This window comes from Taeniopygia guttata, chromosome 6 (genome assembly GCF_048771995.1).
Source record: "Taeniopygia guttata chromosome 6, bTaeGut7.mat, whole genome shotgun sequence".
NCBI lineage: Eukaryota > Metazoa > Chordata > Aves > Passeriformes > Estrildidae > Taeniopygia > Taeniopygia guttata.
In genome coordinates, this window is record NC_133031.1 from 24,001,008 (window position 1) to 24,016,572 (window position 15,565).

General features: G+C 45.9%; 1 protein-coding gene across 6 annotated transcripts in view; it reads right to left on the bottom strand.

Moving 5' to 3' along the window:
- The window catches only part of BTRC (beta-transducin repeat containing E3 ubiquitin protein ligase), a 114,517-nt gene extending 109,214 nt beyond the window's left edge, over positions 1–5,303 (bottom strand). For all 6 annotated transcript variants that reach the window (XM_012574639.5, XM_072931196.1, XM_012574638.5 and 3 more), the window contains exon 1: positions 4,992–5,303. In XM_012574639.5, the coding sequence (XP_012430093.4) occupies positions 4,992–5,288 (297 nt within the window). In that variant the 5' untranslated portion in view covers positions 5,289–5,303. The remainder of the gene's footprint in view (positions 1–4,991) is intronic.
- Positions 5,304–15,565: the final 10,262 nt, after the last annotated feature.

The window sequence follows — 15,565 nt, forward strand, 5'->3', positions numbered from 1 at the left end:
ATTACCAGAAAAGCAAGGGTGAAGTTACTGAAGTACCAAAGGCCTGCATGAAGTTCAGAAAAATCTACAGCTTGAAGTTTGGGATAGAAGAAAATTAATTCATGTTTTCCATACAACATACTAGTGCCAACAAACACCAAAAAAAAAACAGGATGCTATTTCAGTACCATTGGAAAAACTGGTAAGTGTATGTTTAATATTCAAGCAGGATTTGCAGCCCCACATTTAAGAGGCAATGCTCTGTCATCCCAGCTTACAAAATTACTCTCATTGCTTTTATGACATCCTTGTTTTGGACACCCAAAGTTCTCTGCCACAATGTCCATGACACAAATATGTTACTGGAAAGACTGAAAGGTTCTCAAAAGATTTTTTTTTTAAAAATAGCTAACAAATAACAGGTCTTAAAAATTATGGTCCTATTGACACCATTAATTATATAGGTTCAGTGCAAGCAGAGCCTCTTTTAAAGTATAAGCCTTTGCCCATCTGTTCCATAGATACACATGCATACAACAGGAAAAAAATTCCAACTTTATTACCGTTCAGCCTTCCATTACATTGGCTATTCTTTGCTATATTTCCTGCCAGTTATGTGGGAGCTCCTACAAACATGCAAATATAAAAATTAATGAACTTCAGAGTTTTCCCTCAATAAAATAAAACTCACAACCAAAAAAAAAAACCCAATCACCAAAAAAAAAAAAAAAAAAAAGAGAGAAAAAAAAAAAGAAACCAAGAAAACAACCCAAAGATGCATCTTAAAAGACAGCCAGAAGGCTCTGGTTCTCCTGTGAAACTGGAAGGCCCATCAGCAGCTCCTAGAATCTGATCACCCAAAACCAAAAGAAAAATGGTATTTTGGGGATGAAACTGGAAAAAACACAAAGAACACTCAGACTGACTTAGTCCTATTCATGAGCCAGGAAATTAAGTGAATTATTGCAAATTAATTCATTTGTAAAAACTGAGAAAGTGAAACTCTTTTAAATATCAAGCTTTTGCCTTTCAAATGGTCCTAGATGGGGTCCCAAACTGGTCAGGTACTGTTCCAGGCACTGCTAATTAAACACAACTGAAGTTGTCACTAGTCCATTCAAGAAAACAGATGTCGCTTCATAGAGCTTTGATATTTTTCTTAAATACCTTTCAAAATGAGGAACAAAAAATATGAACTCTTATAAAAAGGGCTTTATTGTATTTTTATAGCATATTACATACCTTGTAACAATCATTCTGTTAAGTGTGAATGTCAGTTTTATTTTCTGTCCTTTTTTTCTTGGCTATTTACAAGCTTTGTAAGAATCGTTCCTTAATTAAGTCTAAACATAGTTTTATATAAATGGATTCCTGGAATTAAAAACGTTCAGACTTAAGAAATGATTGTTACAGAGACTGTAACAGGCCGTAAAAAAGAATGCCACTTTAAACAAAGATTTCTCATTTTAATTAAAAAGATAATCATCAGAACATTCGTATACTTAACAGAACCATTTGAAGCTACTTTGAAAAAATATCTACTATTCTATGCAGGCTTATGTAGTTTACTTTCTATGACATTTAATCAAAGTCTCAGTTGAGCCTATCACACATACTTTCAATACTGTATCTACTGTTTCAAACACTTATTCAAACTTGAAAGTTACTTATTGAGCGCCTTGATATGGAAATCCCATATTCCTGAATGCATAAAAGCAGAGCTCTCTATGGCAGGGGGTTTTGGGTGGGACTTTTGTGGCATTTTTTTTAGGTTAATGGGCACATTCCCCACTCTATTTAGCTAGTGCTTCAGTTTATTATATACTGTACTTTAAAAAGAGTGTACTTTCATCAGCAGGACTGTACAAAAGAAAAAATAGAGGCTGAAGTGAACTAAGACAGGTTCCACTCTAGTAAAATCCTTGCTGCAGCTGCAGAACACTGGACTACTTAATTTTAAAGATTGTCTTTAAATCTATGAACCATCTTTCATTCAAAAGAAAAAAAACCACACCAACAAAACTTTTGAAAGATGATGTGCAGAACACATGATACAAGACACTAATTCACCAGCAAAAACAGTCTTTCTTTGTGAGCGGTGGCTTAGTATTGTGTAGTGTTCATACACAGCAATTTAACATCAGGAATAAATTAGGTCTTATTAAGACATAGAGGTAAATTGAGTAAGCAAATGAAATCAAATAAATTACTTAAATCTTAAAATATTAGATTATACATATTGTACCTCAGCACAGATAACCAGAAAATGTAGCAGGTATCAGTTAAATGCAATACTGCTTCATTGGCAAGTAATCCAGCCAACACCAGCTACCGAGAAGGCAGCTGCCTTCTACTGCCATCAAAAAGTTGCAGAGACATGAACATACAGAAGAACAACAGAGTACTGTTCGTCTTTCAAAGCATCAAATATGGATGCTTTAAAGCAGAATAATTTAATTCATAATATTAGCACTGGATGAAGCTTTCCCATGACATTTTTCTGTTAGACTTGGATATTAAAATGAAAATCAAATCACTAGGTCCATCTTGCCTGGTACCTTGTGATTCAAAAGAGCTGCTCAAAGTCAATGACAAAAATTAAGTTTTCACATTTTTAAGTGGAAAAAAAAGTATTGTTTTCTAGAGAAGCATAAACTAACTACCACCTCGAGGGCTGCTTTTCAATATGAAATGAAACCTACCCCAAACACATATCAAAACCAAAACTGTCTCTCCTGCCTTTGACAATAGGCCTCATACCTCCAAAATGTATTTGAATCTTTACCTACAATGCTCTTTGGGAAGCTCTCGGGAAAATCAATAATTATTAGCAAAGCCCATCACAAGCCAAACTGTGAGCCACCTAATAAGGAAGATGCAAATGAAGCGTATCACACACTCTGATGGACAAGGTAATCCACAGTGAATGATTCAGCATTAGCTGAGAGGATGCACGAGCTGATCTGCTACCTCTGTGTGGATAACTGTACCAGTGCCACTACTGCAGTGCCTGAGCACTGTCTGAGTGCTACATGGACCAGAAAAGACATTTCCAGGCAGGGCCAGGATGATACTTGCAACTGATTGCTCCTGTATGCTGATGTATCTATCTGTGCCACCCTTCCAGAACACCAGAAGACCCCACCAAGTCTGACAAACACTTCACTTCATCAGCAGAATTAAAGGAAGAGCCACATTCTGGACTGATGCACACTAAAGCAAAAGCCTGGGATGTGCTTAACAAAAGCTTTGCTTACTCTATTCTCAACCTGTAAGCAAAAAAAAAACCCTAAAAAGTTCAGAATGGACAGAGAGAAGTCATATCTTTCACTGTATGTTTTACAGGCATTTTGCAAACAAGAGGCACTTAAATAAAACATGAAAGAATGTGGGTTAGCTTTTAGCTCTCAGTGCAGCCTGGTCTTGATAATTCTTCCCTTTATCTGGTGCTCTTAACAGATGCATATCCCAGAAGAGCAGCTTCCTCTCTCAGGCATGCCTCTCCCCAGTGTCAGGGAGCTCTATTGTTGAGTCCATCAATATCTGTTGTTGTCCATCTATATCAGCTATTGTTGGAGTCCATCATCATCCTGCCAGCTGCAGGATGGACAGGGATTCCCTCAGCCTCCAGACCCAATCTTACATACAATCTCAAACCACCTGGACTAAGCCCTTGAATGAAAATCTTAGCACAGGGGGCCAAAAAGCAATGTATGAGAAGTCAGCATAGCATGCTCACAATGCTGCCTGGCAGCAGACAAGAATGTTTCAGCAGAAACTTTCTGGGATGTGAAACTCACTATCTAGAGGCAGGTTGTAATTACCAAGCTTGGCCAAACACAAGTGCAGCAGGATCTGGGACACTCCTTTGGCCAATCCCACACCAAAGATGGCCATTCATTACTTCTGATTGCTATCTTGCTGATTTAGGTGTCCATAGCATTCTTCCACTTCACCTAGCTGAGACTATAAATCTGGCAAACTTGGAGACTACTAGCAAACGGCTCAAAAAGTCTCAAGAGAGAAACAAGTTCTTCCAGATGAAAAGCCAAAAGTCAAACAAGTGTATTGAAGCTCAACTAGAAATTAAAATTTGCAGCTACTGTTTCCTCAATTTCATTTTGGGCATACGTTCTGACAATTTAATAGCATTCCTTCTTCCTGATAAGCTCAAGTTTAATTCCGTGCCACTAGAAGCACTAATCCAAAGCAAACTTTTAGCAAGTGCTGCCAGTCATTTGAATTATATCCTTAGGGAAGAAGAGTTTGGGGCACCTAGAATTTACATTCAATTTAGTTGGCAACACTTTGTTTTCATTTCTAAATTTTACATTTCTGGCCAAAATGCTTAGAAATATCAACAAATGAAGAAAGAAAGAATGAAGCTACCGTTTAAGTGCACAATGCCTCAAATCTATGGAAATTAGCCATATTAGAAGAGCATCTTGGATGCATGTACTGTTTTCCATACCAAAGGCCAACTCAAAACCTAAACAATGTACATGCTCCCCGCAGTTCTATCAGTGATGTGCTGTTGCAGCAGCAGGTGAAACACTTAACTGCCAGGATTTAGAGATCTGGCAGGAGAATGGGAGGGAAAAAAAATTACAGAGAGATGGTGAGCAGTATAGCAGGATAGTCTAAGGTGCACAAATAAAGAAAAAAATCCAAGAGTTACATGCGCAAAGCCTGCCGGTGCCTGTGGGCCCCCCTGCCAGGTCCTGCCTCACTCCGGTTTAACTTCCCCCTCTCCCAGGTGGCACCTGCAGCCGCCTCCCCCTGCCCCCGAGGCTCCCCTTGCCGGGATCTGGGGACCCTGCTCGCTGCCCTCCCCGCGGCAGGCCGCCCCTCCCCGGGCCCGCTCACCGCCTTCCCCCGCCCGCCAGCCCCGAGGCCCGGCTCCCCTTCCCCGCTGCCCCCCGCTCCACCTCGCCCCGCTCCCCCGCAGCCCCTCCACAGGCAGAGCTGCCCACCCTCCCCCGCCGCCTCCGCCGCCTCCCGCGGCCGCTCACCATGAACTTGAGCGCCTTTTCCTGCAGGACGGCCTCGGCCGGGTCCATGGCGCTGCGGGGCCGGGCCGGGGCCGCCCCCCCGCTCAGTGCAGGCCGCAGCCAGCGCAGACGGGAACCTGCGCTGCCCCGCGCCCCCCCCACTGCGCCCCGCTGCCGCACCGCGCATGCGCCGCTCCGCAGGCCCACGGGAAATGGAGTCCCCGGCCACGTCCCTGGCAAAGGGCCGACCGGCAGGCTAAAACTACAAATCCCGGCAGGTTCCGGGCCTGGGGGCACGCTGGGAGCCGGCTGGTGCATGCGTTGTGTGCAGCGCAGGGGCCGACGGGGGTTGTAGTAACGCGGGCCTAAGGGTGCGAGGTGCCAGGGTAGGATAGGCGCGGCCGCTCGGGGCGGGCGAGGAGGGAGGTGAGGTCCTGCAGGTGCCGTGTGGGCAGTTTCCAGCTCCAGTCCTTCCTGCGGCTGGAAGGTACGGCTGGCTCCCGAGTCACAGCCCCGCGCTCCCAAACGCGCCCCAGGAGGGCTCGGCTGCTCCCACGCTTTGCTCCCGCTGCGCTCCGTGCTGGCTGCCCGAGCCGATTGCGCTGGCAAACCCAAACTGAGCCCCTGCACTGCGTGCAGAAATGTCTGGGGAAAAGTTACCAGGTCCGCAGGGGATGTGAAACTGGAATATTTGCATCCCTGGCATGCATCAAGGAGGCCTACAAAATTCTGGAGAGATACTTGTTTGAAGCCATCCTGTACATAAAAAGCCTCCCGTGGTGCTTTGGTGCCCTTCTTCTAATAATGTTTCTAGATCAATTTTCCCTGAAAATTGGACCAAGTTTTCTTTGTTGTACTAAGCAGCTAAGAGAAAACAAGAATTTATCAGCATTCCTTGACTAGCAGCTGCATACAGACAGAATATTTACCATATCTCCTCTGTTTCTCTGTTGCACACCTACAACACCAGCTCACGTGGCAGCCATTGTTTCTAATCCTCTTCTTTATTAAATTTGTCCCATCTCTTTGCAGTTTTTCTACATTTTTTACAGTGGCCAAAAACTTAACCTGCCTTGTATTGAGCAGCAGAGAGGAATTGCTTCCTGTGATTTTAATACCAACTGTAAAATCCTGATAAGTTTTTACTTTTCTATAGCAAACACAACATTGATTTCTAGCCAATTTGTCATCTAGTAAAACACTCCGGTCCTTTTCCTTGCTGCATTTATATATTTGGCTCTGCATTTTAAGTGAGATACTCTGAATTTCTTCCTATTTAAATGCAAAGAAGCCAGCCACAAACATCAGCACTTGTGTGTCCATGTGCAGCTCAAACCCATTGTTTTCATTCCCTGTTTGACACAGCAACAAAAGTGAAGCTTCAGGCAGGTTTGAAACCTGTATCTCCTGAGTCCCAGTGCCTTCCCTCATTTTCTCTAAACACTCCATCTCCTCCAGATTTTCAGGCAGAATGATTAGAGAGAAAACAGAGGATGCAGAGAATGTGCCCATTACTGGATTCCTCCCAGGGCATGTGACTAGGTGTTGCTTCATGATCCAGTGCCAGGAGAGTCTGCTGCAGCCAGTGACCCAGCAGAGGTGACAGGGAATGTCAGCCTTTGCAGGGTGTGATGCTGGCATGATCTATGCTCCCAGAGCAGTGGTCTACCAGAAGGAGGAAGAGATAACCTGATGTTCTCCCTCTACAATCCCAGGGCATTGAAATCTCCCAAATAAAGCTTCCATGTCACCAGGACAAGAGGCTGCCATTCTTGGACTGACCCAGCCATGCTCTTGGCTGTCGTGCTTTAAGCCCAGACTGAGCAGTGAAATGCCTGAAATGCTTGGCTCTAGTGGGGCTGGGCACTTTCCAGACTGCTGACAGCACTGAAAACACTCACCACGATTATATAAATAACAGTAATTATAAGGAGGGAATCCTATAATTACAAAGGGAGGGCTCCTGTAACAGCACTGAAGGCAAGCAGGGGCTGCTGGTGCTCGAGGCAGGGCTCTCCCATGTCTCCTTCCTCCAGGCATCCTGCAGCTGGCTTGGGTTGTAAATGGATCCTCCTGGTAGCAGTGTGGCAGGCTCAGGGCTTTGATTGCATGGTTTATTTGTCAATAATATCTGATGCCGGCCTAATTGTTGGAAAATTGGAAAGTGTAATGCTTCAGCATTAGACACCAGTGTCCCAAAGCCCTCCAGGCTGATTGATCTGTCTGGACTGTAACTTACAGGGGATTAATGTCCCTGAACTCTGTGGAGCCAGAACTAATGAGTATTTAGGTGCTGGACTTAAACTTGGTGGTAGAAGGTCATGGCTTGGTTACTCTGCCACACTGACATCAGGACCCCACAATGCAGAACCACTGCAGAGGGACAGGGCAGGAGCCTCAACCACAGCACAGAGTGACTGAGGAAGGACTCCCAGAAACAGCACTTGGCCCAGCAGCGCTGAACATGGAGTGACACGTTGTTGTGGGAACCTCACCTGGATCTCTGCATCGGCAGCCTGACCTTGTGGCCCCTTCCCACTGTGGGATGCTCCCTGCAGCTGAATGGCCAGCTCTGCACCCACCAGCTTGCTGAGTCCTCTGTGGCCAGAGGAGAGGATGGTCAGCACACCAAGCTGTGACACCAACAAGGTGTCACATCAGACAGCAGGCAGAGACCAACTGGGGAGGTCTGTGGTTCATAAAGCAGGGAGAAGGCACACTTCAACAGATTTACAACCGAACAATTATTTGTTTGGATTGCAGGAACTGGACATGTGTAGTCAGTGCTGTCTTTGCCACAGTAGAGCTGCCCTGACCAGCTCCTCTTTAGTTTTCCTTGAAACAGCAACCATACCCCCCCACCCTGCCCTCCACCCCCTCGCTGCAGAGCACTGAAACGAGCCCATATAGTGCTCAGGGGCCTCACCATCCTTCCAGATGAAGGATGCTACCTAACAGTAAAGATATTACTGTGATTATTTTTGCAATAGCATATTGCTCTGTGCATTCCGGACTCTGCGGACCACATCCACTCCTGGTGTAACGCCATGTTAATTTGCTGTGGCAGTCATTAATTGGGTAAGAAACAGCTGGTGCTTTGCTTCAAGTGAAGCTGATTGGGTCAGTAAGTAAGTGGTTAAGAGATCTACAGCAGGTATAGCCCTACCTTTCTCTGCACTCCAGAGGGGTTTCACTTCTTGTCCCAGTGACCCATGGTGGAAGCAGCAAGATTTGGCCATAAAACATTAGGGAACTTTAATCAGTGCAATTCCTTTGGGCATTATTGCCTGAATTTTTAAATTTTGAATAATAAAGGATGATTTTAAATTAAATTTGTGGAGTTGCCATCTGTGTGGGCTTGGCCTTGTTTTCCTCTACTTTGGCAGTGCCTTGGCTTCATTCTTTCCAAGTTGGAGCAAAAAGGAAGGGAAGTGAAAAGAAGGGAGTTCACTGGTGGAAGAATCTTTTGTTGTTCCCTTTGTCCTGCAAGAACTTGGCAGCAGCAGTAGCAGCAGCTGCTACTGGGGCTGTGTTTCACAGCGCTGAACACAGAGGCAATCTCTGGTAGCACAAGAGCTTGTGAGAAGGTGACAGGGACCCCTGCAACCAGAAACATCCCAGTGGGTCAGCTCAGCCTCTCCAGCCTAGCTTATCCGTGACGGTGGCATGTCCCACACAGGGCTCTGGCATCTCAGCTAAAGGCACTTGCTGTGCAGTGGCCTAGGGAAACTGAGGGCAGAATGCCTCCCTGTAGCCTGTGGACAAAGGGTCTCTTTTAGGACAAAGGGACACTCAGTCATGCAAGAGGGAAGGGAGGGAGTCCAGGACCACACAGTATGAATTATGTTCTCTGAGCAGGACAGTACTCATTACCTGGTATAAGGAAACATGCAAAGCTGCACGTATGGAGGGGATGACCAGAGAGAAAGGCTTGTCTGCAGAGAAACCACAGTAGTGTAGGCTGTAGATTAACGTTTACAGGTTGAGCTGATTATATCTCTTGTGCTGCTGCAAAGGGGAGCTGCATCCTCTCTCCTGTCTCTGACAGCCACATGTTTCTTCTCACCTTCTGCTGGCTCCAAAACCTGTTTGCTAGCACAGTAAGCTGGTTTAGTTGACTATAGTGGCAGGAAAATTATACTCAGGAAATATTAACTAAACACTTTGCTCACAAGTCAAAGTGGCTTTTTCTTGTGACCACACAAATGGCAAAGCTGCCATAAGGGCAAGTGGACCAGGGCAGAGAAAGATGAGACTGGTCCCTCTTAGTTACTGGGAGCTGCTAATTCAGCAAATAGAAGGTGGAAAACGTCTTGTCTTCCCACCTGTCAGGATCTCTGAATCCTCCTGGGGGTTGGGAGCCCTCCCTGCACTAATATCATCATCACTGGCTCTGGATGGCCAAGGCAGAGTGTCTTGGAGAGAACAGATCCTGAAAGTTTGGAATACTTACAGGGATCCTGAGCAGATTAAACATGAGCTCACTTCCCATCCTGCCGTAGTGGCTGCATGGTGCTGCTCCCCCACCAGATTCACTGGGCCACTGGGAAGCAGAAGATGCTGAGGCCCTGGTCCCAGTCTTTTCCATAGACTCTGTAGGTGCTTTGTTTAAAAATATGGATTACAATAAATCAGGGTGACAACATTCTTGCACAGGTGCTATACCAACTGTTCAGCAGCCTTCCCAGTCTCTGAGGTCTTGCCAGAGGCCACAGTGAGGAGCACCAGGCTATGGCACATACAGAAACATGCACCCCACCTCCCAGCCTGCCAGGTGCCTCCAGCACAGATCTGGAAGTGCCTCTTTACCCTTAAAACAGCTCCTTCCCTCTCTGAGACCTTGCTACCTCCCCTGGGATGTGTCCTTTGGTGTTTGCAGCACCTTCCATCAGCCTGTCCTTGACACAGCAGCAATGACAAATTCATCAGTCCTTCAGCAAACACAAGTCCAGAGGAGCATTGCTGTGAGCTCAGTGCTGCTGCCTGAAGGGTGGCAAAGGGGAAAGAAAGATTTCTTCTTACAAGGACAAAAAACAAACCCAAACCACCAAACCTGACCCGACAGAACAAAAACAACCCCAACAAGTACCTTGTAGTCAGAACAGCCTTTTAAAGCCTCATGAATATTTAGTTTGTCCTCATGTAAAATATATGACTTTGTGTAAGGATCAGGCAAAGGAGGTGCATGATTTTTTTCTGATTTATGGGCCCAGCAACGGATTATTCATAGCAGAGCAGCTGTGTGGAAAGATTCATCCACTGCAAAATGTGATTGTACATCAGGCAGTGTGAGGGAACAGAGCTATGACTAATGGCTACTTTACATATAAATGAGAAGGTTTTCGCTAGGAACTGTAAAAAAATACAATCGTTCAGCTGACGGGCCTGGCCTCTTTATCGAAAGTGCTGCACAGGGGCCAAGGAAACAAGGAACAAGCCTGGCTGAAGGCACTGCCTTCTCTCACATCCTTCAACATGCAATAAATGAGGCAACAGCAGTCACAACTTCCAAGGGCCAAATTTGTTGCTAGCATCAATCTGCAATGGGGAAAGGCAGATGTTTCTCCTCCTACCTTGAATGCCCCTGAAGTCCCTCCTGGCCAGGCAGGGATGGATCCTGATTTAAGCATCATGCTCAAAAGCAGAGGGGCAGCATGAGCCAGGGTGCTTGGCACAAGCCCCAGCATAAACACTTTGCTTCCCCTCCCCACTGTGATCACAGCACCCCCCTCACTCGCTCTTCTAGCCGAGACGGGTTGTCTAGACATTGCAGTTGTGGACAGATGTTGGGGCTGTAATTTATAACAACGGCCTCCAGAAGGCAATTCCAATTTGTTTCGCTAAAGCTTTAAGTTACAGGCAGCAAGATCTCCTGTAAATACTTTTGAGTTACAGAGTAAGTATATAAGAGAGTTTTCCTGGCAAAAGCCCACTTACTGCAGTGACTGTGCCTTTCTCCATATCACAGAGGCACTTTACAATGCATAGATCCAAAAGTAGTTGCCCTCTGCCGTGGACCAAACGAGTCCAAGAGTGACCTGGGTTCCAGGAGCTGACAGACATGCAGTTCTTACAGGTTGCTTCTACAGCATCATTCACTGCTCAGAAGAGGAGTTTGGAATCCTGCCTGCAGAGTTAACCCACTCATTCATGTGCACCCCATTCCTCGTGGGGCATTTTCCTGTCGTTTGGTGTCTGAAGGAGAACTCAGAAAAGGAGATTTTCCCAGCCCTTTCCCCAAGAGGGACACCTCTCTTGAAAGCAAAAAGGCCCTCATGGGAAAGATTTCCCTCTAGGAAATGACTCACACAGTCTTGTCTCTGCCCCGGTTCCTACCAATCCTCTTCAGAGCAGAGTAGGCATCACAAGGCCTTCTCCCTCCCTCTCCCAATATCTCAGACACTCCTTTTGCTGCTCTAACCTTGCTGTGAAAGACAACCATGGTACCAGTTTTGCAAACCTGCAGCAGATACCATGACAATGAAGAACCCAGAGCTGTGTGCCTGTAGCCATGGGCAAAGAGGGAACCAAAGAATCACAAGCAACTACTTTGAGCACTTCTGCCATTCAAAGCCTCCCAACCAGAGGTTAGATAAGCAAGGGAGAATTCCTCCAACACTGCTTCACAGCACCTACAGTTCATCTCCTTGCAGAGTCTAGGGGGGCGGAGGGGGAATAGAAGCCTTTTAGCAATTGTTTGCTCCTGCAACTGTGTTTGTGCAGGTTGTTCCTAAATTGAGCAGCACAGACTTTGTCACAGAGCACTGAAGTGCTCTGCAGTGGCTGTATTGGTGCAGAGGTGCATGAGTTCCTATGGAGGCATGTGCTGAACTGTCTGGAAGTCCCTTCAACAGTCCCTAATAAATTCCAAAAGCTGGTAATAATATCCAGCAGCCAGGCAGGCCCCAGAAGTCCCACTCTGCAGCAGATTCAATCATGCTAGATGCACTTCTGGAGGATCACTGCCCAGGAAACTGGCAAACTCCTTCATTTTGGTCTACATAGATTTCCACATTTGTAAGTCTGCCTGTCCCATTCATCTCTATGGCTAGGCCATCATACTGGTGAAAATCTGCAGAAGAGCTCTGTATAAATAAAACCACTAGAAAACAGATACATGAGGTTTTATCTCAAGTTCATTAGAGGTGAACATATTTGGAGACTGGAAAATAGCATACAGCTGAAATCCCACCTTTAAGTGTCCCAGCACAGGACATCAACCAAATGAAATTAAATCTATATATTTATATAATTATCATATTTAACTTATATATTTAACTTATATATATTTGAAACAAAGAGCATAGAGTGTGCCTGGAGCACAGCCAACCACTATGACAATTTCACCCATAAAGCAAGATTATGGAGAAACAGGACCCTGTAAAGTCTAGAAGACACAAAGTGCTTCAATTAGAGGACATTTGTGTGAGGTTTGGCTTGGATTAGAGACATGCAGCTGAAAGTCTGCAGCCTTTTGAGAGAGTCAGAAAGAGAAACCCATTGATCTCCCAGAGGAGTGGGAGCAGAGACCAAACCAGCACCACCACACTTTGTAAAATGAGTGTCACTTTGGTTCTAGAGTTTGCAATTAAAGAATGGAAAACAGCAGTTTTCATGTTTCTAGCCAAATTAAAAAGTCTTACTTTCCCCAGCCCCCAAAAGTTTAATCTCAGATTTAATGAAACATTTAATTTGAAGCAATATATCTTAATTTGTGGGAAAGCAATTTATTGAATTAAAGTAAATAAAGTAATAAATTATTTATTGTTCTTTAATTTTGAATTTTCAGCAGAGCGATCAGCTGAATTCAAGGCAAAACAAATGTCTGAGCCCCCATTTACCTTCATCTGCAAAGAGAATGCTTGATGCCTCTTTCAACTCAGCATGGTGTGGGAGAAGGTCTTGAAGGAGAGGCTTTTCTAGGAAGGAATCAGACTTTTGGCCCTCAGCACCTTTTGCTACCACAAAGGCACATTTTCATACCGCTTTGCATACCTGTGATTATCTGTGCAGGGGAGGCACACTGGTGCTACAGCTCATTCTGCAGGCAGCATTCAGAACAGCCCAAGGCAGGCAGATGGTTTCATCCATGGGAATCTGAATTGGACACTTTTCTGTGCCCTGAAGGATGGTGTGGGGATTAGGATCCAGAAGTGGATTTTCTTCATTTCTGCTTTAAAATGGGAAATTAGGATCCAGAAGTGGATTTTCTTCATTTCTGCTTTAAAATGGGAAAGGGAAAGCAGAGCAGGCATCTTAAGTTTAGGTTACTCTTCCAAAACATATCACAGTTGCAAATTGCATACCCAATACCTGCAGCCCAGCCAGCTGCTGCTGAGCCCCAGCCTGGAGCTGTGCTGTCCCTACCAAGGGAGAAAAGCCAGATTTTCATGGGAGAGGACTGGGAGAGGACAGGAAGGACAAGGACTTATGCCTCACCTGCACACTTTGTGCCCTGAACCAGCTTCCAAAGTAAAATACAAATCCAAATGCTGTATCTTATGCATTTCCAGATCCCATGTAGGAGCCTTAGCAACTGATGGAATAGAAAGCCAAGGTTGAGGTGCACAGATGATCCCAAGGAAGCAAACAAACCAGACCCTGCAGCTTCCCCAGCAGTCAAGAGGATAAGGTGGCCCTGTGACTAGTCGGCTCCATGGGCATGAAGCCTGGGGCTAGTACTGCTGTTTCCAGAGAGTTGGACTGGACAATTCCCTCTGCTGTTTGCTCAAGCACTTCCAATTAAACCCAGTGGAATTCAATCTCTTACTCTTAATAAACTTCCCTGTTTCCTTGCCAACTCCCCTCTGGACACCAAGACGCTATTACTCCAAACACAACAGGAAAGGGCTATTTTTTTCTGCAAACTTTCTGACTGAAGAGGCAAGCACAATCCCCCCTAGCAGGATCTGAGCCATTAGAATCCATGAAAATTAACTGCAAATAAACACTGGGGAGGGGAGGGGTATTGGGGCTGCCAAGCCACAGCAAAAAGGTTGTGCACGTGCTTCCCCAGACAGGTGAACACCTGCAGTTGCTAAATAGTGTGTACCTGCACATGGGACCCAAAATGGAATTTGGGAACTTGTGTTCTGCTGCGAGCATTTGTATCTCCAAGGATGCTGCCCCTTATTTCCATGCCACCACAGGTCCATTTTCATGTATCCCAGGCATGCAGTTCTCTGGGTGGGGAAGCTCTAAAAGCCCCTTTCTTGTTGCTAACACCACTCTACAGCATGCACACGTAAGGAAGCTCTGCAGCCCCCCTCCTCCAGCCTAGAGTCCTCATCCCCATGTGCTATGTCTCCATTGCACAGACCCAGAAGATTAATGCAGCCATCTTCCCTTTCCCAAAGCCCTGGTCGCAGCTTTGCAAGGCAGGAGCCTCCTTCTCCTCTCTCCTCTCCCTGACAGATGCCTCAGAGCCCGGGGCCGCAGTTAAGGTGACAAGATTCAGCAATTCTTTATGAACATTTCATTCCCGCTCGCTACACGACGTAAATTAGATGGTGTGTTACATTCGGGCAAGAAGCACGATATGTCACTGTGGCGCCGGCCCATTGGATGGAGAGGCTAATCCTGCCGTGAATTTCATTACTGCTTTTATGCCATCGGAATTAGCTCGGTGACAGCGAGCCTGATTGTCTTTCACTAGGGGTTTGCTGGGGCACAGGAAGGCTTCCTCCCTGATGGGAGCACTGCCGAGTGACCCCGCTCTGTGGCCGCTCATTGTGCCTTCCCTGGGGCAGGGAGGGAGTGGTGTCCAGCTCATGGGGAGCTCTGATATTCCTCCTCCCCAGTGCTCACATAAAGAGATTGAAGGATCCCCTTGCATGGGTGCAGCCAGGATGATGACAACCCCCTTCCCTGTATCAGAAGGTGTTTTATCCCACCCCCTCACCTTTATGTTTACATAGGCAGCTGTCCTGAGAACACTCTTCTTGCTATGATGGATTCCTCATTCTCCCACCACATACTGTGTCAGGTACCAGTGCTTGAAAGCCCAGAGCCTGAGATTGCACAAACTGCAATTTATGCTGCAGCTGGGCCAAACTCAGTTCTCATATCAGTGTCTGCTCTTGTGGGTTTCATGCCCTTGCCCAGCGTAAGAGGAGATGAATGAGATACACAGAGCCATTTCCCATGACTCAGGCTCAGTTTGGCTGAGTTTCCTCCTGAAGCATCCTGATAAAGAATATCATAAGTCTGGGTGACTCAGCAGGTGCTGACTATAGGGAGTGAAGCTGGACAAGTTGAACCCATCCTGTGTTTATCACTCCATCTTGTTTATCATACCATCCCTCCTGTTACAGTGCTACTGCTAATCAGGGTGCAAAGCCAGGAACACACAAGAGCTTTCCAAAGAGCCAGCACTTACCTAGGTGAGATTGCTGAGAGGTCAGACACCCTAAGGGTGGCTCCCAGTAAGAAGTTGCAGAGAGAAATCTGGGATACCTGGAGAGCCCAAACAAAGCAAAGGTAAGGCTGGCCACATGCACATCCTGTACCCACTTAGCAAGTTTCACATTCCCTGGTGAAACAAGGGGTCTCAGAAGCATGCTGTGAACTGTCCACTGATGCTGTCTCCAGACTCA